Source organism: Physeter macrocephalus, chromosome 16 (genome assembly GCF_002837175.3).
Source record: "Physeter macrocephalus isolate SW-GA chromosome 16, ASM283717v5, whole genome shotgun sequence".
NCBI classification, from domain to species: domain Eukaryota; kingdom Metazoa; phylum Chordata; class Mammalia; order Artiodactyla; family Physeteridae; genus Physeter; species Physeter macrocephalus.
Genome location: NC_041229.1, coordinates 56,531,709 through 56,555,671, shown reverse-complemented (window position 1 = coordinate 56,555,671; position 23,963 = coordinate 56,531,709). Strand labels below are relative to the sequence as shown.

Below are 23,963 nucleotides of genomic sequence, written 5' to 3'. Positions count from 1 at the left end.
AACTCTAATGGATATTACATTATCATCCCCATTCTACAGATGAGGAAAATGATACTCAAAGAGAAATAGAGTTTTGCCTAAGGTCACACTGCTAGTAAGTGATAGAACTGGGATGGGAATCTGGATCTGTCAAAGCTATAGTCCTAGGTGCCGTGGAGAAGATGATTCTTGCCCATCAAGCTCCCCTCCTAAGCTGAGGACTCGAGGCCAGGAAGTGAGATCTACTCTTGGTGGTAGATGGGTTGTTAGTCTTAGGCCATCAAACCCTTGAGTAGGGGAGGCCTCTAGTGTCCTCTAGGGGCAAGGGCACCAGCACAGTGGGTCACTTAGCAGAATCATTGTCTTACGGGGTCTCCTGACACAAAGGCATAGGTAACTGTTCCTGAAGGATTAGGGCTGGCAAATTAACATGCACAATCACAACTATAGAACATTAAATTTGAACTGCTTCTAGTGCTCTAGTGAGGTCAATCCCAGGAACCTTTGTTGGAGATGTCAGCCTGTTGCCCAACTCCTCTGGCAATAATTATGTACCACTACAGTAAATAGCTACATTTACTAAGCACCTAAGACTTTACAATATGCCATCTCATTTAATTTTATAACCATCCAACAAACTAGAAACTTGGCACTCTAGGAGATATGTGACTTGAATAAGTTTGCACAGCTAATAAGAGTAAATAATAATAGCTAACATATATTTAATGCTTACCATGTGCCAGATTCCATGTGGTAACAGACACTGTTGGTTGTCTACATAACAACCATCCCACTCCTTCTCTGCTCACAGAATCCTAGTTTTGTCCAGATATCCATCCCTAAGGAAAGGGGACTCTATCTCCAGTATGACTGGCCAAGCAAATCATGGTGATTCTATCCCTTTTGTCAGTGATTGGATTAAAGGCAGGCTTGTGACCCAGCTCCAGCCAAAGATGTGAGAGGGGGCGTCGGTGAGGAAGTAGCATATATAGACTTTGAGGAGAGAGACAGTGTGTTCTGTGGTAACACTAGGGAAAGGTTTTCTTACTCTTAAAAAAAAAACACAAAAGAGATGATCCTCTTCTACTTTTGCAGATTGTAGTGTCAGGATGTGATGTCTGGAACTGTGGCAGTCATCTTACATTCATGAGGAAGGCCAGCCTAAGAAAGCCTACAAGCTGAGGTTGGAAAAGCATAAAGATGGAACAAATCTGAGTCCTTGAAGAATAAACCAATCCTGGAACTTCCCTACTTCTAAACTTCTTCTTTTGTGAGATAATAAATTTTCCTAATTGTTTCAGCAATTCTGAGTTTTTATTTGTTACTTGCAGCTGAAGACGTTCTAGCTGATACACATGTACTTTATCATTTGTCACCAAAAATCAATGAGGCTGGTGTTATTGTCCCTATTTTACGTATTAGAAAATGAAGGTTCAGAGAAGTTGGGTAATTTGTCCTTAGTCACAGAGATAGGAAATGGTAGAATAGTATCTGAACCTAGCTCTGTCTAACTCCAGAGCCAGAGTTCTTAACCACATCATACTATGCAAGACAATGAAAACCCAACCTGGTCTGGCTGGATCCAAAGACCAGGATTGTTCCTCCACATTTCATTGCTTCCCAGTTTCTGGGATGAAATTCTCAGAAACTTGAATCCATGATGTGTGGTGCTTAAGATATGATGGCGCCCATTAGGAAGAGGAGGGCCACCCACAGGATGCAAGGCAGGATGGTTGCAATTGAAAGGGACCCAGACACATGTATTGGTTTGGTCGGAGTCCCCCGTTACCAGCAGACTGGGGCTTTCCTGCCACTGTGGCTTGAGAACATCTGTTGTAAGGGATAGCCTGGCCTCCAATAAGACACAACTGGACTAACTCTAATGCTTTTGTATATAAAATTTCTCTCTTGCCCCAGGTTTAGTTCTACCTGGATGGACCTAACCACTTTCCAACTCCCCCAACAGGAAATTACCTTGCATCATCCCCTGGCAGTGAAGCCGGGATGTCACAAAGAGATTCTTATCATCAAATGCAGGATTAGACAAAATAACAGTTAAGGTCCATTCCTTTGCTGAAGAATCTAGGATTACCTGAGAGGTACCAAGAAGCCTAGAAAAACATTTGGGGTCATCCTGAGAAAGTTCCAGCATGCCAGGGCAGATGACTTGGTTTGAATTTGGTAGGAAATGAGCCAATGAAGGCTTTTGATCAGAAACATAACATCCTCATGGGAATACCCTAGTGGTCCAGGGGTTAGGACTCCGTGCCCTCAGTGCTGAGGGCGAGGGTTCGATCCCTGGTCAGGGAACTAAGATCCCGCAAGCCGCGTTGCATGGCCAAACAAACAAACAAACAAACAAAACTACACACAAGCATGCTCAGCATTAGGCTTTAGTGTATGTTAATTCAGCGGGTACAAGCAGAATTGATGTGGGAAAAGATGGGGAATTGGGGAGATCAATTTGAAGATTTAAGGGATCCCTTCTCCCTTACCACCTAATGAAGGCACCCCTTTCCTACTAGCAGAGCCCAAGTGTCTTGCATACCACGGAAAGGCAGCTTCAATGGCCTGGGAAGAAACTCACACTTCGCTCTGAGGGTTCCCGCCCAGCTCAAGGCTCACACACATCACGGTGCACTCAGCAGAGGTGCTGACAGAGCCAGAGGACCAGGATCAGTTACACAGGGAGAGGAGGTAAGACTGCCAGAGCCAAGCTGCAGAGAATTATCACTGAAGACAGGAGGCCTCAAAGGAGCTCAAGGCAGCCTCTCAGCCAGCTGTGAGGAGCTCAGAGGAGGAGTTCCAGGCTCTGGGAAAGCTGGAGGCCTTAGATAGTACTTGGAAGTGCAGGGCCGTCAGTCCCAGGATGTGAGGACTAGGGGGGTTTCTGAAGGATCCAGTAACCCTCTTATTGAGAAGCTGGGCCAGTTCTGCATGATTACTGGGAGCAGCTTGGTCTTCTGGCCCTGTATCTGGAAGCAGGGGTTGCACAGCATTTCCTCCACGCTGTCACCAGCTGCAGAGAACCCCTGCTGCCATTAGCTGCCTCTGGGCCATGGACAAGCCCTTTTCTGAGCCCTCTCAATTTCTTCCTACTTGATTCATCACCTATTTGAGGCTCTGAAAGTCAGTGCTGGCTTCTCTTTGACAGGCTCTGGCCAGACATACACGTCTCCTACCCTTCTTTAAGACTAGCACTCCTGGCACATTCCTTCTTTTTTTTTTTTAAATTTATTTATTTTTTTGGCTGTGTTGGGTCTTCATTTCTGTGTGAGGACTTTCTCTAGTTGCGGCGAGTGGGGGCCACTCTTCATCACGGTGCGCAGGCCTCTCAACTGTTGCGGTCTCTCTTGTTGCGGAGCACAGGCTCCAGACGCACAGGCTCAGTAGCTGTGGCTCACGGGCCCAGTTGCTCCGCGGCATGTGGGATCTCCCCAGACCAGGGCTCGAACCCATGTCCCCTGCATTGGCAGGCAGATTCTCAACCACTGTGCCACCAGGAAAGCCCCACATTCCTTCTTGATGGCCTGTGAACATTGCAAAGTTTTATGAAAAGTAAGGCAGCCCCATGAAGTCATCGCTCCTTATATAGCAAACCCTGCAGGTAACATAAATGAGTGAGGAACCTGGGTTTAAGAGAAAGTTGCAGTTCTCCAACAGATACAAATTTCTTCATGTCCACAAAGAAACATGCTATTCCTCGGTTTTTTGTGTTTTTTTTTGATTGCCTGGCCCTTGTGATCTAACCTCCATTTACCCACTTTTCACAGAGACATGGGTGCTAAGAAATATTTCTTCCCTTAAAGAAAAACAAGAGTGCAAGTGTGATGATAAAGGGTGTGGTGGAGACTTGCAAGTTATAAAACACCCCTGGCATCTAAGAAGGACAAACAATACTCAGCTAACGTGAGAATGAGAGCCTGGTGTGGCCAGATCTTCTGATTTTTCAACAGAAGCTGGAAATCCAGGATTTTATGTGAAATCTCCGAATTTTAAAACATTGGCTTATTTCCCTCCACTTCCCAACTGTGCTTCCAAGCCCTTCCCACCACACCAACCCGCCTGCAGCCCCCGCAGAACTTGATCTCTCCTGTCTTCACACCTCTACAATGCTGGTCTCAGTCTGCTATGCATGTCCTCCCTTTTCCCTGCCTGGGAATTTCTTAAGCAATTTCTTAAGACCCAGATCAAACTATACTTCCTTCTGACAGCTACCCTTCTCTGTAAGATTAGGTGCTTTTCATTCTCTCTCTGCTCCCACAGTACCCTGCACAAACTTCAACCAGACCTCTTACTACATTGTCCTGGAATTGCTGGTTTCCTTGTCTTTTGTTCGCCAGACTAACTCCTTGAGGGCAGGAACTTTTGTAGTCTTTGACCTGAGAATCTAGGGTTAGGAGGGTGAGAAATATGCCAAGAAAGTAGAAATAGTTTAATCAGAGGGGAAAACAAGATAGAGAGCCAAAGCCCTGAACATTTCAAGTAAAAGTCCAAGAGGTGATTGCAGGTAGTAAAGAGAAGACAAGCCCAGGAGCCAGGAATCGGGATGATTAAAACAGGCTGGGAAGTGGAATGGTTTAAGATAGAAGCTATGGATGAAGTAAGGGTATCTGGAGCCTGTTTTTACAGTGTGCTGAGAGCATGATAGGGACAGAGAAGAGTACACTTCCTTAATGTCTTTGTGCTGGACTCCACTATTAGCTTGATGGTCTGGTGAGTTTCTCTTCTCCATTTCAAGGATTCATTCTCAGCAAGCATCTGTTGAGCATCTATTCTGTGCCAGGTTCTGTTAGGTACCATAACTATAGAGCAGAATCAGATATGATCCCTGTGCTTGAGCTTGTGGTCTGGTGGAGGAAATGGATGCATAAATAGATAATGACAAGAAAATGAAGTAAATGCTACAACAGAGAGAAGCAGAGAGCTATGGTAGCACAGAGCAAGGGCTCCTGATCCATTAAGGTCCAGAAATGTAATTTACCTGAGAACATACAGCTAGGGAGGATTAGAACTCAGGTCCTGTTAGACTTAAAAGGACACTCTTTTTCCATTGTAGAAAATTGGGAAAAGACAGAAATGACTTTGTGATGATGGAGGCAATTTATGTGTGTCAGCTTGCTTAAGCTGCAACTGTATGATTCTAGGTTAAACTTGGTTTAAAAAGAATAGTTGCTTGAGATTTGGGAAGCAGAAGTGAATCAGCAGCCATTGCTCTCTGAAGTCATGGGTCTGACAGCAGACGTGGAGGTGCCAGCAGGTTCCAGCTTGTCTTCACTCTCCTCCACTCCACATCCAGCTCCTCCCACTGCTGACTCTGCTGGCCCATCATAGCTCCAAGCCCACCACCAGACACTTGGCTGTGCACCCACAGACTTCCCCCTTAGACTTCTCCAGCAGCTCCCCCATCACAGCCCCATTCTGCAGCTGGGTGTGCTTGGTTTCATCGGGTTGGTGACTTCACTGATCCCCGCCCCTCTCCACTTGCAGAGCTACACTGCCCCAGCTTCTCCCACAATTGTACAATTCCTATAATAAACCCCTTATCCCATAATTCATAAGAGTTCTGCTTCCTTAGGTAAACACTGACTGAAATACTGTGTTTTTCCTAAGGATGAAAATAATTGAGTGAATAGAAGAACAGACTAAGGTTAAAAGTCTATCTTCACCATTATCTCCATAAATCCAATGCCCCTGTACTTAGCAGTTCAGTAAATATTTGTTGAATTGGACTGAATTTTTAGGTTGCTTCCAGTTCATTTGTACAGATATCACTGCAAAGAATAGCTTCTGGGGAATAGATTTTTAAATTTGTTTTTTGCTTTTGCTTCTGTTTAATTTTTTTCCTAGGATCAATGCAAAGGTATGGAGTCCTTTATGGCTCAGGCTCTGAAGTTTTGACCCAGGACAGTATCTGATGTGTTGACTGTATGTGTTCATCTCCTGGGTTACAAGAGATTTTCCTCTGGCTTCAATTTTCCTCTTTCTCCCTCACCTTCTATCCCTTGCGAAAAAGAAGAAAACCTCACTCTTGTGCATTTTCTCCAAAGAAAATATTTCATACTCTAATCAGATCAGCAAAAAAAAAACCACCAACAACAACCATATATTGAGTTACCCTTATGGGAATGCTCCTCTGGCCGGGCTGAGTTGGAAGTGAGAGAAACAAAGACATCTGGAAGTGGAGGCTCCGCTCACTTGGGCTGGATGGACAGCAATCAACTCTGAACCACTAATTGCAGGGGAATTTCCTCCTTGCTACTTAGACCATTCAACGCTGGTTGAGAGAAGACATGTTACATGCTCACTTTGCCTCCTGGAAAGTTGGGTTAAATGTTGTTTCAATTAGATAACCATTTATGAAATGTCTGTCCTAAGCTAGTCCCTAATGTAGTTGCTGGAGATACTGCCCTTGAGGCATTTTCAGCCAAAGTGGGAGGGAAACACAATGAGTTACAGCACAAGTCAGTTTATACTAAGTGCTAGAAAACAGGCATAAACAAAGCACTACAGAACAGAGGAGGGAGCAGTTATTCTTGATGAGGGAGTCGGGGTTGGGGAGGGGGAAGAAGTCTAATGGAAACCTAAAGAATGTATAGGAAGAGGGACCTAACATTTTTAAAGAACTGAGCTGGGTTTCAGAGAGCTAACAGTTACTGATAATCTATCCTGTGCTGGTCACTGATCCAGGCGCCGTACATACATTATCACATTAAATCTTCCCCAAAGTCCATCTGGAGGAAACAGAGGCACAAGGACGTGAGGTAACTTGTTCAAGAACTTGAATGAGGTAGAACTGGATTCAAACCCAAATCTTTCTGACTTCCAAGAACATGCCCTGCTCCTATCTGTGCTTGGAGAATTATTTTCGAAAGACATTTTGAGATGGACTATAAAGAATAAGAAGGATTTTGATAGGCTTCAAAAGGCAAGGGGGTGGATGAAGGGACAGGGTAAAAGCGTTCCAGGCAGAGGAAGAATGAAAGGAGAACAGCCCCAGGGCAGAGCATGAAGGTGTAAGGCCTGCCTGGGGAAACTTAGGCAGTCTGGGTGACTGTGGGAAGACATTGCCACATGCCCACACCACTGTCCTTTTGGGTTCAACACACCATTCAGTAATTCAGTCAACGGTGCTGGGGATTCAGAAGCCCAAAACCTCAGTCCTTGCTCTCAAAGAGTCTCCAATCTAATGAGAATCTGGTGAGATAACCGCTATCAGCACTGATTTCCTCGTACACTTCAGCTCAGGGTGCGTGTGTGTGTGTGTGCACGCACGCGTGTGCACATGAGCACACTCACACAAGCGTTATTTGGACCATTTCCTTCCCACAATCATTTCTCAACACATATATTTACCAGGCTCTCCGTAAGCATGTGTTCCTTTATTATCTCTGCCTTTAGCAAGGCTTGGATTTGAACTGCTGGCCTTGATGTGGTAAGCTTTTTGTTTTTTTTTTTCATGTGATAAGTTTAAAGCCCATAGCATCTCAATAAGTGCCCTTTCACCCATGAGAGACCTGACTCGGTCTTCCACTAGCTCACCTAGAAAATAATGATCAATCCTAGGGTTACAGGAAAAAAACCTTCACTGGAACTGACAAGAAAGCAGACACTTTCTACCATTTCTCTGAAGACTTCACAAGTGCTCAACACTTTTTGAAAGAGACTATGGCTCCAAGGCTTTCATTCTGCTGGCTGGAGCAGAGTTTTAAAAAATGCATTTTATCTCTGGCAAATCACAGCAAATGTCATAAACAGCTGGAAACTCTCTGAGGTGAAGACAAGTTGAATATTATGTTTGGATTTATAGCCCCCTCCCCCATGATAGCTAATTTCCATTTCCGACAGGGTTATTATTTCCATCTTCATGAAATATCTTGGATCTCACCTTGGATAATCACTGATTATAATCAGCTCCTCACCTGAGGCACCTTAGCATTTGGGTGAACCTGAATTTTTTTTTCAAAAATGAACTAGGGAAAACTTAATGTGTGAGATTATGTCTTTATTTCTATTTTCATTTGCAATTCCCTTTGGCTTTCTAATGATCAAGTCATTAATCAGTGTCAAATCACCGTCCAGAGCACAGACAGTATTTTTGCCACTTGGGTTCCAACGAGGATTAAATGGCAGTAACTTGTGTTATTAGGTCTGGTGCTCTCTTGTGAGGTACTGTGGTAATTATTTAGGGTATGGACAAAATCTCAGTGGCCACCTAAGGCTTTTAGCCAAGAGTGTACATCACAATCTTCTGAAATTTGATAGAGCTCCCCAAGTTGTTCTGACAGGTACTCCCAGTTGAGGACCACTAAGGATCCAACATCCCTCATTTCACTTCTATGTGTCCTTTTATGCTTTCATACCTTTGCTTCTCCTATTTTCTCTGCTGTGACACCCTTGATACCCTCTCCTTACTTCTCTGCCTGGTAAAATCCTGTTACTTTGTGAGGCCCAGCTCAAATGCTACCTCTGCTAAAAAGCCTTCTGTGATGGAAACAATCCTTTTCTCCCTGATCCCACAGCACTCCTTAAATGTCTCTGTGAACGTTCTGTGTTACCACATTCTCCTATGGTATACAGAGCTATCTGCATGTCTAACTTCCCCACTCAACTGTGAGCTCCAGGAGGATAATTGTTGTATCTTATTCATCTTCATAATTTCATGGCCTGACATTCATTGAATGAATAAGTTGATACCCAAAAGAAGTAAACATTGGCCCATTAAATTTAGCCAGATCTGGGCTTCCTTTGCATTTATTCACTAAGTTGTTTACAAAGAAAGATGTGCAAGGATGTGAAAGGGAAGGACCTAAAGGGCCATGATGTTAGTTTTTAATATTCTTTTAAGAACATCACTTTCCCAACAAACATGGTAACTGCTTTAATTTGAATTAGTAATGGAAGGCTAGATATCAACTTGAACTTGAGGATGGGTTTTCAGAAAAGCAGACAATCTCACCAAAATCCAAATCTTAATTGACTGGTTCAATCTACCTCTCTGGGTCTCAGACACCTCTCCTGTAAAATGGGGGGGGAGTTAAACTGAATATCTCTGAGGTTTCTTCTAACTCTGAGGACCTATGACCTTAACCACAATCACTAGCCAACTGATGTAGCAGTTTGTTTATTCTGGCTCTACTCCATACTTAAGAGAAAGAAGTATTCTTGGTAAGACACTAAGGAGTTTTACAAAATACATTAAATCAAAACAATAATATAAATACTAAAAGAAGACTTGGAAATACAGTGAAGGGAAAAGGATCATTCATGGTTCTACCACTCTAGTATGCTATTGTTTTGGCATGTTTTTCTTCCATTATTACTATTATTTTTTTGATGTTTACATGTACATGCTTTTACCATTTATCATTAAGCATATTCCTTGATGTTAATTATTTGTAATTTTCATCTTAAATGACTACATACTGAAACAGATGTGTGGGGTATATACTCTCCTATTGTAAGATAATTAAGTTGTCAATTTTTTTAGATAGCATTGAAATTAAAATCTTTGTATATGTAAGTGTTCCCATATTTTGGATTATTCCCACAAATGGGAATCCTATATCTAAGGGTAGGAACATTTTTATGACTCTTATCACATTGCCATCAGTTACTTTAGTAAGCATCTGTGATTTTGCTGTGCGGTATTCTTTTATTTTCCTCTGATTATAGTACCCTAACTTTCCTAAGGGAAACCAAGCCCACGCTCACACCCACTCCCTGTGCTTTGGGAATAACTGACTTTACCCACACCCTTCCTCCTTTCCCAGAGAGTAACATGTGGTTCAGGCCTGGCAAATCAGGGCATTACATTCTCCTGGCCACAGTTCAGGGATTGGCATGTGACTCAGATGGAGTCAACAGCAACAGAGCAAGAAGACTTTTGTTAAGACTGCTGGAAGAAATGACATGTGCTCTTTTCCTCTGAGCCTATAAGCAGGGGGATCATATAAGCTTGGAACTGCTGGGAGCCAACACATGTTGCCTGAGAATGAAGCCAACACAGTAGAAGACAGAGCTGAGGGATGGAGAGATACTAAGACTGGCCCTGTTAGAATCCTGGATTCAGTAATGCCTGAAGCCAGAACTATCCCAGCACTTACTTTTAAGTGAACCAAAAACTTCCATTGTTCCTTAAATCATTTTACTCACTCACTCATTCACCCATCCATATATTCATTCATCTATCATTTGTCACACACACACACACGCGGCCCCTAACTGGCACAGATAGGTTTTTTTCAACCCTTTTAACTTACGGCTTTTTTTGTGTTGTGTGTGGTACGCGGGCCTCTCACTGTTGTGGCCTCTCCCGTTGCGGAGCACAGGCTCCAGACGCGCAGGCTCAGCGGCCATGGCTCACGGGCCTAGCCGCTCCGCGGCATGTGGGATCTTCCCAGACCGGGGCACGAACCCGTGTCCCCTGAATAGACAGGCGGGCTCTCAACCACTGCGCCACCAGGGAAAACCTTTTTTTAAAAAAATTATTAATTAATTATTTTTTAGAGCAGTTTTATGTTCACAGCAAAATTGAGTGGAAAATTCTCATTTGCCTCTTATCCTCCCTATCAACATCCCTCACCAGAGTGGTACATTTGTTACAATCGATGAACCTGCACATCAATTATGATATGATAATGACACATCATTATCACCCAAAGTCCACAGTTTACATTAGGGTTCACTCTTTGTGTTGTACATTCCACAGGTTTTGACAAATGTGTAATGGCTTGTATCTACCACTGTAGTGCCCTTTTACTTTTTATTGAGGTATAATCTACAGAAAGGACACAATTTACATGTGTACTTGGTAAACTTGTACAGCTTACATGTACAGCTTGGTAAACTTTTACATGTGCATATCTATTTATATAATCCCAACCCAGATCAAGATATAGAACATTTATAGCACCCTGGTACATTCCTACAAGCTCCATTCAAGTAATCGCTCTGCTAAAGGTATTTGTTCTTCAGACTTCTATAACTACAGATTATATTTTATTGCTTTTGAACTTTATATAAATGAGATTTCACAGTATGACTGCAACCTCCTAGTCTCTGAACAGCCCAGGTCTGCTGTCATAATGGGAAGAGACTTTGGGTTTTGCGGGGAAGGAATGTGTGTGTTTTGCATGTGAGAGGGATATGAATTGTTGTGGACAGAGGACATTTTCCAAAATTGGCCACAGCAACATTTCTGGTCCCACAGGTTCTTTCAGAACTCTACCACTCTTCTATCTAGCAATGGAATCTATTTCCCTTCCCCTTGAACCCGGGTGGGCTTGACTGTTCCAATCAAGAGTATGGCAGAAATAATGCTATGACTTCCATAGCTTGATTATAAAGATGATATAATTTCCTTCTCTCCAGTCACTCACCCTTGGAATCTGGTCACATGTTGTAAGGAAGGCTAGGCCACATGGAGATGCCACATACAGATGTTCGCGTTGATAATCCCAGCAAAGATTCCAGGCAACAGCCAACATCAATTGCTAATCATATGAATGAATGAGCACTCAGATGATTCCAGCTCTTAGTCTTCAAGTTGTCCAGAGGAGTAGAGATGAGCTGTCCCCACTAAACCCTACCCAAACTGGAAATTCGAGAGCAAAATAAATCGTTTAAGCCACAGCAATGGTTTGTTATGCAACCATAGATAACTAGGACTCTGTAGTATCTGTGTGTTCTTGGGAAGTCTTCTGGTGATATCAGACTTTGGATAATTTCTTCTCTCTAGGCCTTGGTTTCCTCAGCTGTAAAATGGAACAATAATTACTACATCATGGGAATGTTGTGAGGTTTAAATGAGATAATACACACAAGGTGCTCTTTTTATAATGGGACTTAAACAAATGCTACCTAATATTATTTCAACTTACTTCTGTCAAGTTGTTCTAGATTTACTGCTTTGTACAAATTCCCTTTCATGGTATGTGTCATACACACACAAATATAAAACCTGATTTTGTATATACACACACAGGCACATCACAATACCACAGTTTCTACATTGCTCTCTTGGAACACTTGTTCTGGGGGACGCCAGCTACCATTTCATAAGGATGCTCAAGCCGCCTTATAAGGAGATCCATATAGTAAGAAACAGACCTCTTGCCTCACTAACTTGCCAACCATGTGAGTGACCTACCTGGAAGCTGATCCTCTAGCCCTAGTCAGCCTTCAGATGACTGCAACCTTTTAGAGATCCCAAGCCAGAACCACCCTCCTAAGCCACTCTTGATTCCCATAGAAACTGCAAAAACTGTATGAAATTTAAAAAAAAATTACTGTTTTAAGTCACTAAGGTTTGGGATAACATATTATGCACTAATAGTTAACTAATAGATCAATCATCATGAGGAGGGATGCAGGGAAGAAACTGATTCAAGGTTGAGGGCTGTTTCAGGGTCAATGTGGAAGGACAGAGATGGCTGAAAGGACTTAAAGTGTTGATGAGACTGAGTTTGAAATAAATCACCATGGAGTCCAGGGTAGAAAGGGAAGAAAGCAAAACCAGATGAGGGAACAGATTCGGAACTGGGAGACTGTAAACTGCAGATTTCACTGAAGCTGAAGAGCAGGTTTGCTGAGGGTAAAGGAGTGAGAATCTGCAAAAAATGAAAGTTTTGTTTTGAATGTGGAATACCTTGCTTACTGATTCAAAGGTGGAACGGGACTTCCCTGGTGGCGCAGTGGTTAAGAATCCACCTGCCAATGCAGGGGACATGGGTTCGAGCCCTGGTCCGGGAAGATCCCACATGCCGTGGAGCAACTAAGCCCCTGTGCCACAACTACTGAGCCTGCCCTCTAGGGCCTGCGAGCCACAACTACTGAAGCCCACGCGCCTAGAGCCCGTGCTCTGCAACAAGAGAAGCTACTGCAATGAGAAGCCCGCGCACCGCAACCAAGAGTAGCCCCTGCTCACCACAACTAGAGAAAGCCCGCACACAGCTACGAAGACCCAACACAGCCAAACTAAATAAATTTATTTTAAAAAAAATCTTCTCCTTAAGATCCTTTCATCCCTAGAGTGATGGATGAGGGTGAAATGGAGTTTGAATGGCTTAATAGTGAAAGCCTTAAAACAGGGGTAGTTGACCTTAATACAGACGTAGTGACAAGTTAAGAGAATGCCAGCCTTTATTTCTGTTCAGGATATTGAAGATGGGGGGGTGGGGAGAAGGAAGAACTCCATTTGAAAGGGCTTCAAGGGAAGCAGTGAACTTAAGGAAAACATTAGATTTTAGGCTAGATTAAAAGGTGACAGCAGTGCTCTAGGAAAAGGTTAGATGTGTAAGGATGTTTCTGTGAATTAGCATGGGTTTGCTTATAAAAAAGCTAAAACTTTATTCTGTTAGCATCTGGGAGCCTCCCAAGTTTTATGCAGGGGACTGACAAGTGCTTTGTAGTTCAGAAAACTCACCCCGACAGTAGTCGCAGTATGGTAGATGTACTGGCAAGGAGTATAGAGAGGTTCCTTTGGAGAAAAAGTGTTGGTATAAAGGTCCATCTCACACAGGTGATGAGGCCTCATCATGAGCCTACTAAAACAATGGGGTCAGCTACCTAGTAAGTAGAGACTATAGAATTGAATGGACAGTGGGAGAGAGTAAGGGACGCAGTGGACAAGGCAGTGGCCAGATCTTTTACCTTTCTGAACCTGTTCTAGATTGTTCCAAGCACTTCTAATCCTCTATTGAGCCTGGATATGTAATTGCCAGTTATCTCCAGTTTACTTTCCTTCTTTCTTTTCTGTCCCCCAAATCCACTTATTTTGATCTACTATTTGATATTCTACTTGTATATTTAAAAAAAATTTTGGTCTTGCTATTTCCTTTTAGTACACCTTCTGGCTATACCAGTGTGGTAATAAAACTTTCTGATGGCAAGGATCTAAGGGCAGTGTGATACAGTGGAAAACAGCAGCCTATAAGTCAAAAGGTCTGGTTCCCAGTCCCAATCCTGCCATGAAATTCTTGTATGACTTTGGCTAACTCATTTCTTCTTTGGACCTCGGTTTTTTTTAATTTATAAAATGAATCTCTAAGGTCTTATCCATTTCAATTTGCCTACCTGTACAATACCATAGGAGCTATTTTCATAATAATGGTGAAATCCACCTTCTCCAAAAGAGTACTACAAAATTAGAATGGTGGATGGTAGGCATCTTGAAGTTTGTTCCAAGAAACCTGCTTAATCTGCTTTGTGACTAGAGGAATAAAGTTTGAGATAGGTATTGTATTCCAATGCATTTTCCCAGACCAGAGATAGAGGAGAGTGGTTCTCACTTTATTTACCATACATTTCCTGGAGTCAAAGTGCCTTCACTTGAATTCATGGCTCTGCTACTTACTAGCTTGTTACACTGGGCAAACTACTTGAAATCTCTGTGCCTTAGTTTCTTCATCCATAAAATGGGGGTAATAATATATCTCATAAGGCTATTGTGGAGATTAAACAAGTTTATTAGGTGTGTAACAGCATCTGGAACAGAGAAAGCCGTCGATAAGTATTAGCTATTATTCTTACGTGCTAGACACAAGAGTGTACAGACTCTTGTGCCTCCTTAAAGTGCTCACTGCCTGGTCAGAAATATTTTCAAACAAATGACCATAACTCAGTGTTCTGAGTTCTGTAACAAGATGTATACTAAGTGTTGTAGGAGCAGAGGCAAGAATGCCTGTCTCATCCTAAAGAGAAAGGCAGGGGCAGGACAATATACTTGAGGGTAAAGTTTGAGTCTGATTCTTAAAGAAGAGAATTCAATGTTGGGAATATTTTGGAATATGGAGCAGTAACCGACAGCATGGGGAAGGCAGTTTCTTGCTGCAAAAGACAAATACAGTTCCAAGGAAAGGGAGGATGTGTGGTAGATCAGAGGTAGTAGTTGATGCCAGAGCCATCAGCAGTTGAGAGCCTGTTTGTTAGAAATATAGGCTCGTAGGCGCTACCCAGACCTACTCAATTAAAATTTGTATTTTAACAAGATACTCAGGTGATTCTTTGAACATTGAAATTTAAGAACCACTAGTCCAGAGCACACGCTGGAGCCAAGCTGCTTAGGTTTAAATCCTGGCTTTACCATTTACTTATTATCATTATTATTATTATTATTTGGTCGTGCCACTGCAGCATGGGGGATCTTAGTTTCTCGACCAGGGATGGAACCCATGCCCCCTGCAGTGGAAGCGAGGAGTCTTAACCACTGGATCACCAGGGAAGTCCCACCATTTACTTATTTATCTATTTTTTTAAACATCTTTATTGGAGTATAACCACCATTTACTTATAATGTGAAACTTTAGGCAAGCTATTTCACCTCCTTCCTATGCCTCAGTTTCCTCATTTGTAATTATAGTTTCTACCTCATAAAGTTGTTTTAAGGATGGAATAAATATTTTAAATGCTTAGAACAGTACTTGGCACCTACCAAGCCCAAGGATAAATGGAAGGACTATAAGATATTCGGGGGACTGCAAGAGGAGAATTCACCCAAATCTATAGGATTTGGGTGAATTCCAGTAGAAGATCTGGAGTTATAAAGCCCAACTCTCTTCAGTTGGGTGAGTTCTTGAATATCTGTGTTTTTCTCACTCCTAGTAGGGGGTAATCTTAATTATACCTGCCTCACTAAGATGCTCAAATCAAAAAATATATGTTCAACTACAAAATCTTCTATTAAAGTTTCATTTATCATCTTTCCAAGCGTTCTTAAGTATCTGGCCAGAAAGCAGGTGGTACCTCAACTCAACAGGAAATAGAGGAAAAGAATGCATTGGAAGATCAGGGAGGGAGTGGTGGGAAAGCCTGGAGACTATTTGTCCCACTTCCTGACTTTCTGAAGGGGCAGACTTGGGTTTCAACAGTAACAATTTTCCTGGGCCTCAGAGAGGATTTTTAGCTAATGGGCAAATAGTACACAAATGCCGTTATTTATTTTTTCTTCCTAACCTAACCTACAATGGAGATTCAAAAACATGAACAGTCTCACACATTTGTATAGTGGTCCAAAATTTACAAATAACTTTTCTCTACTTTGTGTATCACAACATCCCCATAGGGTAATATTAACCTAATATTTTATAAGAAAACTTGGTTAATATCATAAAGCACATTAAAAACTCCTTTCCATTTGAGTATTTGTACCAGATCCGATGTCTCTCAAAGTACAAAATTTAAAAGGGAGAGCAATCACAAAACTTGATTGGATCTTCAACAGTAGCAGGTACTGGCTTCGATCTTACGGCCGCGATTATTTGTATATTGGGCCCCTTTTCTCATCCGTAAAACAGGGGCAACAATACCCTCTTCACACAACTGTTCTGTGATTAAACACGAACAAAGGCTGAAGGGTGAACCTACCACGTCGCAGGGCCTCAAATAAACCCCTTCTCCTTCTTGCCTTTGACACTATCATTCCCACTTCACACGCGGAGAAACCCAAAGTCGAGAACGCTCGGGTTCCTCTTCTCTACTTGCAACTCCGCAACCCCCAGATCGGGTACGCGCAACTGCGATGTCCACTGTGTCAGGTGTCGTAGCGTGTATTCTCTCTCCTCGAGCTGCGTCTGGCGGGGCTGGAGGCCGCTGATAATTGCTCCCAACTCTTGAGGAATCCGATCCTAATCCTCAACAGCGCTTCAGGGACGAACGTGCTTTCCCACCGTCCCTAACCCCCCCTAGAATAAAGGTCACGGGGAACCGTCAGCTACAGTTACCAACGCCATCTTGACCACTACGTGTGACGCCGCACGTAGCGGAGTGCGCAGCCCATTGGCTGGGAGACGGCAGGCGGAGGCGAGGCGCGCGAAGCCGGAGAGGAGGGTGTGGAGGACAAGCCAAGGAAACTACAATCCCAGCCTTCCTTGCGCGTGCACACCAAGAGCGAAAGAGGAGGGAGTTTGTGTTCGGACCACAACTCCCAGCACCCCTCGCGATGTCTCTCCTTTCCTTTCAAAACGTGCAGGAAAAGAGGGACAGAAGAATGGAGGCCTTCTGGTGTCCGTTCTCCGAAAGGCGGGAAAGGCGAACTACACCTCCCGACTGGCAGCGCGCGGCTGCGCCTGCGCCCTGATACCTGTCGCCATCTTGCCCCTTCTGAGGCACAGCAAACAAACCCAATTCCTGGTGTCCCCTAGTCTTGGTGGAGGATCCTTTTAGATGAGCCCAGAAAGGCCGGGCAGGTGGGTGACTCTTAGACAGGGTGCTGGGAAGAACTGGCAGGATAGCCAGTCTGGAAGAGCGCCGGGCCAAGCATTCGGAGCCCGGCTTGGGGCGCCCAACCCCATCCTCCGTTGTCTCCTAACGGGATCGTGGGGCTCCCGAGGTGGGCTGAGGGGGACTCTGGCAGGCCTGGTGCTGAGATTGCTGGGGTCCAGCTCTGGGGGCCTCCCGGTGAGTCTCGGTCGTCTGCCTGGCTGTCCGAGCGTCTACTCTTTCTCTCCGTTGTCCTCTCCGCTGAGGAGGGAGAGAGGCGCTGATGCCTGCCGGGGCCCCTGACTCCGGCTACTGGTCCTGAGAGGGCTTGGGTCGCGAGCTTGACATTGGAGTGTGCGCTGAGCGGCACCGGTGAGGAGGGTGGGCGGGCTGCTCTTGTTGTGGTGCTGCGAGAGAGTGCGTGTTTGGGGAGGGGGCGGGGCGGGCTTGCCTCCTTGACACTTGAGTGGGGGAAGGATTAGACAGGATTCCGGTTCTCGGAGCGGGCTCCGGCAACCTCTGCCCAGGTTTCCAGTGCGATACGGCCCCGCAATGGGGTCCGCCGGCGGGGACGCGTCGGGATGCTGTGACGTGGTGCTTGATTCCGGCGGTCGCCGGCCGCCTCCAAGATCCTGTCGGGAGGCGGGGACTGGCTTGTGGAGGGAGCGGATTCCTTTGGCTCTGCCCCTTCTTCTTCCTCCCCACCCCTTTTCTTTATGTCATTCTGCCGGCTGGGGCGCGCACTCCAGTTCTCCTTGCTCTGGGTTGGTTCTTAGATGAGAGGACTATGGGAAGTAGGGGGAGGGGGTTCAACTTAAGGCGTGGAGTTGGAGTTAGCAGTCCCAGCTCTTGGAACGGGAGATAGCAGTTATTACGGGTCGATGCCTGACTCCTAGACGAGACACTGAGCTCGCTCATTCATACATTCACTCGCTCATTCATTCATTCACTCGCTCATTCATTCATTCATTCATATTACTTGCTCTTCTCAGTCATTCATCTGTTTATTTAACAGATATTTACAGCGGATCTGTTGTGTGCTAAGCAGGTATAGTGCAAGGGCCCAGCGCTGTTGTCTTTTTCTCTAGAGCAGGGAATTCCCAGTACCAAGTTCCTGACTTGGTTTTTTTGAGGACTGCTGGGTGTAAATTCATGTTTCATTGTTAAGACTCGAGGAGAAAGTACTATATTAAGTTCCATTAACCCACTTAACGTCTTAGGAACTTTACGTATTTTTTTTCATGAAGCTCATAGTGAGAAAGCCGGCAGAAGTCAAGTGATTTGCCCAAGGTTACACAGGTAGTGGCACCTATTTATGAAATAATGTGTCAGCCACTAGGATAAGAACTTCACATACACTTTTATTTAATCCTCATAACAAACTGAGTGATAAAATCTCTGTTTCACAGATGTGTAAAATTTATGTTCAGATAGGCCTATTTACTCAGGATCACACAGCCAGTAAGTTGAAAGATTGAATTAGAACCTATATGTGTCCAACGCCTATGCTCTTTCCACTATGATAGGCTGGAATAGTAAGCTCGCACATGGTTAAATTCTTCATTTGTCAGAAGTTGGAAAGCATGGAGGTGAAATAGGATTGTGAGATATTCTTACTGGTTGTGCTTCTTAGCGTGTGGATCTCCACGTGAGTGGGCTTTTGAATGTACTTTCGTAATTTGAATTTTTGGTTTTTGTTTTGGTAGGGAAGACAAGCTCTTTGGGGCTACCAAAAAGAAGCAGCAATGCCTGTTGTGTGGCCAACACTTTTGGATCTCAGCAGGGATGAATGCAAAAGGATTCTTCGAAAATTGGGTATGATTTTCATTTTTGATGTTTCATGCCTCCCTATGATCCTTTTCCCTTTCTGTTTGGGTCATGGCTGTTTGCATGGATATCATATTTCGTGATGGTTAGAAATTCTTTAGAGGTATAGTTCTTGTCTTACTCTGTTTTTTCCCTAGTGCTTTGTACACAGTAGATGCATGAATCATGTTAATAATGATAGCAGCTAAAAGTTCTTCAGGGCTACTGGGCTATTCTGAGTCCTTTACATTCAGCATCTCATTTAATCCTCATTCAAACCAAAAAGATAGGTATGTTTCTTCTTTTGTCCCCATTTTACAGATGACAGACCTGAAGCTTAGAACCCGAAGTAATGCTGATAGTAAGTCATGGGGTCAGAATTTCAACTCAGGGAATAGGATTCCAGTCTCATGTTAACGTACTTTTAACCTTCATGAATGTATGTGTGAATTACATACTGTTTCTGAATTCTAAGTTAATGTAAGCCATGCTGACTTTTCCAAATTATATTTTACTTTCAGTAATAAAACACCATTTATGCCTGTAATGAATTATTTAGTGCTTCTTTTCCTTTAGAGCAGCCTTTCTCAACTAGCATTTAGGGAGAGAATTAAGCCCTAATACTAAGTTATCCATTGTATGTAATGAACTAACTTTTCTTCATGCATCTGGAATGGTATGTTATGTATTATCCTTGGGAAAATTGAGAAAAAAAGAGTTTCTCAAATCATTTTCTGTATTCTGTGGTTTACATGAGTATCCTTGGTTGAGAAATGCAGCCTTAGACTGTAAGGTCCAAGAAGGAACTTTTTTGTCTTATTTACCACTATAGTCTCAGGCCAGCACATAGTAGGGACTCAGTAAATGAAAAAATAATTTGAAAAAGAACATTAGATGTTTTGGCAGTGGATAGGAATTATTTAGATATCTATGACTTTGAAGGGGAAAGTGTGGACCTTGTATTCAGATAGACCTGGGGTCTTGGTCCTGTTACTAATGACCGACATGATCCAAGGACAAGTTGTTTAATCTCCCTAAATCTATTGACACTTTTGTAAATGAAGGACAATAATATCTGCCTCATAAGTTTATGTGGATTAAGTGTATATAAAAAGGGCCTATAACCATGCCTGACATCTGAGTATATAGCATTTTAAAGCAGTTGCTTTCAGACATTTATTTATTTGCAGGTGAATCTTTTCTTCAAAGGAAATCTTTGTTGGGAATTCCTATGCATAAATCTGAATCATAGCTAATCTGGCCCTGCCTGCTAATAACCTTTGCCCTTTTTATTTCCCCTTAGGCCACTATGAGGATTTCTATATTTTAAACTACTTCTTAGCATTGTATTTTAGCACCTCTAGAGAGGTTTTTTGTTTTGTTTTGGGGTGGGTTGGGTTTTTTTGGGGTCAATTATTCCTTTTTTTTTTTAACCTTATATCCAAACTTTTATTACTAATTCGAGGGTGATTTTCTACACACTTATATGCAATTGCTCTGACTTGCTAGCTACCAGTTATAAAGTTGGATTTTTATTTATTTCATAGCTGAAATAATTGCAGATCACAACTGAAGTTGATTGCATTAGAGTTTCTGGGCTTTTTGGACCTTGAATCAAGAGATTATGTTTGAATATAAAAATTGTAACCTTTAAGTCTAAATTTATCCTTAATTTTAGTCAGAGTTGTGTGGGTAATATTGCTGAAGAGCTGCTTCTATACAAAAGAAAACAGCCTTCCTAGAGGGTAATGTCATCTTCAATGACCCTTCTTTTGGGAGGTGAGCCTTGAGAGTGATTTGCAGAAAGACTTCCTCCCCACCCGTTGGCTCATTATCATAACAGTGAAACCTTTGAATTGCTTTCAAACACTAGCTCTAGGTCCAAAGTTTAGAGAAGGTACTGTATTTAAAAATTAGCTTAAAATATTTTAAGAATTAGCTTTAAAAAAATTCTTTTTAAAAATGTTATAAATTATTTTAACATCAGATGCTAAACATTACATTTTACTTAAATGTAGAGAAATTGGGATAGAGAATTTCTTTATGACACACAGAATATACCAGTGATAGATAAATGCTTCCTTCCTTCTATCCTGCCTCTCCCCTGCCCTATTTTTTTATGACCATTCCTGAACTATAACTCTTACATGAGGCTTTATGAACTATAGTATAATTGAATGGCTGGTTTGTTTAAATGGAACGGGTTGAGGGCTTTATAAAAATAGTTTGGCAAATCTTTTGTTTTCTGTGTTTTTTCGTGTGTTATTTTGTTATACTTATGCGTCATTAGAGTTAACACTGTAATAGAATGGTACTAAAAATAATACCAGAAATTCAACTGAGTTTGATATTTGTCAGAATCTTAGGATTCTCATCAAATGAAATCCACAAATGTGAATGAGGTTGGGAAGCTAGTAAAATTTCTTTACAATGAGTGAGTTTCTCATTGAATGAAGGGGGGAGGTATGCCTTGGATTGCGTAGCTATGAGAACTGTGTTCTGAGTTACAGTTTTGTGTGAGGTTGCCACCTCTTACTTTTTTTTTTTTTTTTTTTTTTTGCGGTACGCGGGCCTCTCACTGTTGTGGCCTCTCCCGTTGCGGAGCACAGGCTCCGCAGCCATGGCTCACGGGCCTAGCCGCTCCGCGGCATGTGGGGTCTTCTCGGACCGGGGCACGAACCCGTGTCCCCTGCATCGGCAGGCGGACTCTCAACCACTGTGCCACCAGGGAAGCCCTTCCACCTCTTAACTTTTGTGCATGACTTTTTAGTTGGACTTGGAATGAGACTTGAGATGTCAAGAATCTTTGTCTTTCTTTAGTTAATTTGACTTTTTTTTGAAATATTGTGAAATAGTGAAATTTTGATCACCATAAATTCCACAGGCCAAAAGTGAAGTTTTTCCTCAAACCACTTCCTCTCTCTGACCTCTCCATTTTTTTTTATGGTGTTGCCATTCTACTAAATATCTTGGAAACTGAAATACCTGATTCTTTTTCTTCTGCCATTCCTTCCACATTTAATCAATCACTGAGTTCTATCAAAAACTTTTTAGACTGGAAATGGTGGCTTTTCTTAGTCTGGCCCCAAACAGTTTTTCCATTTTTATCCTTGTTGGATTTTAATCACCTTGAGGATAAGGACTTTGTTTTGTTCATATAAAGATTCTCCATGGTACCTTGTAGTAGTAGTGTTCAATTAGTAGTTTGGTTTGAATTAGCGACTAACCAAGTATGGACATATTTTTACTTACCCTAGTATAAAACTCTCAAAATAGTCACTGACTATTACTGGAAGTTTAATGTCTCTGTGAAACATTATGTGCTCTTTTACTCTCTCTGTTCCTTTTGCACATTTGCATTCCCCCCCCCCGCCTGCCTAGAGCACAGTTCTCTTTCTGATTAAAGCTTATGCTTCCAGACTAGATGATGTGTTTTTCTTCTGTGCCTTTACCACTGTATTGTAAACTGTATCAGAATTGTCTGATGACTTGTTTCACTGTAGCTTTATTTTAGAGTTAACTTCTTAAGGGCAGGATTTAGCATACTATCTGGTATATATAATAGGACTCAATACTGATTTATTGAATAAAAAATTCCATAAATGGGGCATAAACATTTAGATATAGTGGTTTCTTAGTTATCCCCAGTGTCTTTCTGAACTCTACTTTAGGTCCTGATAAAAGCTGAAATATATGTTTCGTGGAACAAAGTATTTCCTTCACTACTCCAGAGAAGCAGAGTTTGTCCTTCCAGAGAGACCACATGAAACATCTACGTAATATGCAGCCTAGATTGAACATGCAGGATGTTTACACATGGGATAATTCAGTTGGACCAGACATTTCTATTTAATATGGTCAGCTCACTCTTCTATATAAAGTCTTTTCTTTTGATAGAACTGTGAATAATATGAACTGAATGAGGCTACTGTTTTATTGTTGGTGTAGTACCTTGGATGCAGGTATGCATGCCTTAATTATTTGGCTAATATTCAGTATCTGTTGTATGTAAGGCATTGGCAAATACTGGTAGCAACTTGAATTGATTAAGAAGATAATTGTAGTCTGGACATTTATTTCCCATCATTTTGTTTTGCTCAGGTATACTTGTCTCATAGTGTTAATGGTTTGAAACAACTATTTTATTATTTCTCATGATTCTATGGGTTACTTGTCTTGCCTGAGCTCTCTCATGTGGCTCTATTCAGCTGGTAGCTTAGCTGGTTAATTTGGCTCAGCTGAGGTGGCTGGGCCTCTCTCTCCATGTGACCTTTCATCCTGGGCTTCTTCATAGCTTGGTGATCTCAAGCTTCTAAGAGAGCAAGGTCCTGTGTCCAAGGCTGCTATTTGCATCATGTATGCTGCTGTTCCATTGGCCAAAGCAAGTCACATGCCAAGCCCAGAGTCAGTGTGGGAGGGACTATTGGAAGGTAGTACACGAGGACGTACACTGAGAGGCAGGCATGGTTCACTGGGAGCCATTGAGGGCTTTTTGGTTTTATATTTTAACCACTACTAGGGACTGACAGTTTCATTAAATAACAGTTGTTGCTGTGGAAAGTTAGTGAAATGAAACTGTCTGGCATTAGGGTTCAGTGTATTATGTCCTGATTGCTGTAAGAGCAATTCATGTGTGCTAATCTGCCTTAGTCATTTTGCTGGTGGCTTTTTTTTTTTTAATAAATTTATTTATTTATTTTTGGTTGCATTGGGTCTTCGTTGCTGCGCGCGGGCTCTAGTTGCGGCGAGCGGGGGCTACTCTTCGTTGCAGTGCGCAGGCTTCTCATTGTGGTGGCTTCTCTTGTTGCGGAGCACGGGCTCTAGGCATGTGGGCTTCAGTAGTTGTGGCTCGTGGGCTCAGTAGTTGTGGCACACGGGCTTGAGAGTGCAGGCTCAGTAGCTGTGGCGCACGGGCTTAGTTGCTCCGTGGCATGTGGGATCCTCCCGGACCAGGGCTCGAACCCGTGTCCCCTGCATTG

The 23,963-nt window shown here is 42.7% G+C and overlaps 1 protein-coding gene and 1 long non-coding RNA gene across 18 annotated transcripts in view; one reads left to right on the top strand and one right to left on the bottom strand.

Moving 5' to 3' along the window:
- Positions 1-3,027: 3,027 nt before the first annotated feature.
- LOC102984836 (uncharacterized) lies at positions 3,028-16,710 on the bottom strand. The gene is made up of 4 exons (XR_447569.4): positions 16,345-16,710; positions 11,361-11,735; positions 10,242-10,451; positions 3,028-3,509 (listed from the first exon to the last, which is right to left on the bottom strand). It is a non-coding gene; the product is annotated as an uncharacterized lncRNA (long non-coding RNA).
- Positions 16,711-17,062: 352 nt separating this feature from the next.
- EMSY (EMSY transcriptional repressor, BRCA2 interacting) overlaps positions 17,063-23,963 on the top strand; it is a 97,971-nt gene continuing 91,070 nt past the window's right edge. For 9 of the 17 annotated variants that reach the window (XM_055091582.1, XM_055091586.1, XM_055091585.1 and 6 more), the window contains exons 1-2: positions 17,064-17,165; positions 18,885-18,993. In XM_055091582.1, the coding sequence (XP_054947557.1) occupies positions 18,924-18,993 (70 nt within the window). In that variant the 5' untranslated portion in view covers positions 17,064-17,165; positions 18,885-18,923. The other 8 variants (XM_055091581.1, XM_055091587.1, XM_055091580.1 and 5 more) reach the window with 3 other exon arrangements.